The sequence below is a fragment of the Chionomys nivalis genome, chromosome X (assembly GCF_950005125.1).
Source record: "Chionomys nivalis chromosome X, mChiNiv1.1, whole genome shotgun sequence".
Classification (NCBI taxonomy): domain Eukaryota; kingdom Metazoa; phylum Chordata; class Mammalia; order Rodentia; family Cricetidae; genus Chionomys; species Chionomys nivalis.
The window spans coordinates 74,468,719-74,471,091 of NC_080112.1; the positions used below are offsets into that span (position 1 = coordinate 74,468,719).

Here is a 2,373-nt window from a genome sequence, read left to right on the forward strand (position 1 = left end):
CCCAGAGCCACATTTCTAAGAAAGAGGGAAAATAACAGTTACACAAGGATTTCCAGTGATGGCAATTAAGTCATAATAAAATGACACTGAAATAATTGGATTTTATACAAGAGCTCTGCCTTTACATGTTTTGGTCTCCATGGCTATAGTGGTAGAGCACTGTATTGATGATGTCATTCATGATAAAATAATGGACACTGGAAGAGTTGTTCCTGTGAGTTCAATGTCTTTTCAACTCAGTCTGCAGATATGTTTTTAAGGAAATTGTGTATATTTTCTCCTTCGAGACCACTGAAAGTCAACACCAAGTTTTACAACTCAGACAAGGATGACTTATTTCTTGAAGTTCAAATTCAAAACATTTCGCCTTCAACAGTGTTTATACGAAAAGTTTCCTTGGAGCTACCTGAAATGTACACCGAAGAAGCGTTAAATACTCTCAACCTGGATGGAGAAGATGAGTGTACATTTGGAACCAGGACATTTTTGCAGGCAACAGAAGGACGCCATTACTTATATCACCTGCAGGTCAAGGAGGAATATTTAGAGAAAGTGAGAAAGCTTAGTGGACTAACAGAAATGGGAAAGTTAGAGATTATGTGGAAATGGGAACTTGGCGAAATCACAATACTACACACAGTCCTACTTGAAAGAAAAGCTCGCAGTTCTGGAGAACTGAAGCTATCTTTGGAGAAAATTCCAGATACTGTAGCCCATGAAGAACCTTTTCAAATTATCTGCAAGATAACAAATTATACTGATAAGAAAATGAAACTGCTTCTGAAAATGCATGATACAACTTCTGTTCGTTGGTGTGGATGTTCAGGAAGAAGCCTTGGTAAGTTGAAGCCAGGCTCATCTCTGTCATTTACCCTGACACTACTGTGCTTACTGTTAGGCCTGAGGAGGATCTCTGGCATACAGATAATAGACACAGTTTTAAAGACCAAATATTGCTATGATGGTGTTGCAAAAGTCTGCGTAGTACCTTCCATGATGAAAATGGAAAGCTAAAGGTGACTTCCAGTGTGATAGTTTTCAAGAAGTTTCCCAGAAACACTTTAACTCTTGTATCAGCCAAAAAGTGATCAACTAACAAGTATGAAGAAAGATTTTTTCTGTTGATTTCTACCTCTCAAAATTAAACAATTGCTGTTTTCAAAAACAATCTGCCAGTGTTGGTCTTATGTGAGGTGCCGTATCAGTTTTGATCTGGAGTTTGACGTAATGTCCAGTGCTCACTTTCTCTCCCCCACTTAGAAGATATCTCTCTAGGTCATGCTGCCTGGGGTTGAATAGAGGGAATACACATGACATGAAATTGTCCTTCCTTCATCATTTCTATGCTCTACTTTCTCCCTATATGTCCCCATGTCTTGTGAAAGTATTTTCCTGTGTGAATTGATGTTCAACTTGATGTTCCTATGGCAGGAAAGATAAAGGAAGGTCCTATTCCATGTCTCCATGATGTGACCCTGAAGTAAATTAAGCTATACACTGTTGTAAGGAGACTGCTTGTTGGTTCCTGGCTGCCCAGCCCCGAAATAACCACACAGAAACTGTATTAATTAAACCACTGCTTGGCCCATTAGCTCTAGCTTCTTATTGGCTAACTCTTACATCTTAATTTAATCCATTTCTATTAATCAGTGTATTACCATGAGGTCGTGGTCTACCAGCAAAGTTTCAGCATGTCTGTCTCCGGTGGTGGCTCCATGGCTTCACTCTACTCTGTCTTTCTTTCTCCCAGCATTCAGTTTAGTTTTCCCTGCCTACTTTTGTTTTACCCTATCAGGCCAAGCCAGTTTCTTTATGCACCAATGGTATTCACAGCATACAGAGGAGACTCCTACATCAATACACTTCTTTATAAAAGAATTATTTTGAATATAGTTGGTTATACTTTCAATGAATGCAAATTTTCTTGACAAAGTTTATTAGGTTCTGGAATTAGAAGTTCAGCAGTGACAAGGAACTTGTAGACCTGGGATATAGAAAATTCATGAAAACCTGGTAGGTTATTTTTTGTTTATTTCCTTTTTTAACCAGGCATTGGCAATAGAGGACTGATTCTCACTTAAATTCAAACTGCCATGCAAATTAATATGTTGACAAAGGAACCTGTATTGCGTGACTCAGTCCCATTCTCTGAATCATCAAAATTCCAGACAGAAATTTAGATCTCTTTTTAAAGAAACTGTTTTTATCTCAAAAATTATTACTATATCTTTATTTGTAACTCAAAATGCTCTTCCTTATGTAATGGAGTCAGGTATACCAAAGATCTAATGATTTGTGATCCACTTTACTCACTTCTCCAAACAGCACTGTGATATAGCTGTCCCCTGCGATGGGAGCAATAACTGTTGTTGT

General features: G+C 38.0%; 1 protein-coding gene across 1 annotated transcript; it reads left to right on the plus strand.

Annotated features, from left to right (window-relative positions):
* Window positions 1-249: 249 nt before the first annotated feature.
* LOC130868484 (trafficking protein particle complex subunit 13-like) lies at window positions 250-1,014 on the plus strand. Its single transcript, XM_057760687.1, has one exon. It carries the CDS (start codon window positions 250-252, stop codon window positions 1,012-1,014), a length of 765 nt encoding a protein of 254 aa, XP_057616670.1.
* Window positions 1,015-2,373: the final 1,359 nt, after the last annotated feature.

Bases quoted from the DNA above. Each gene is read 5' to 3' on its own strand.
- LOC130868484 (XM_057760687.1), top strand. From the start codon at position 250: ATGTTTTTAAGGAAATTGTGTATATTTTCTCCTTCGAGACCACTGAAA.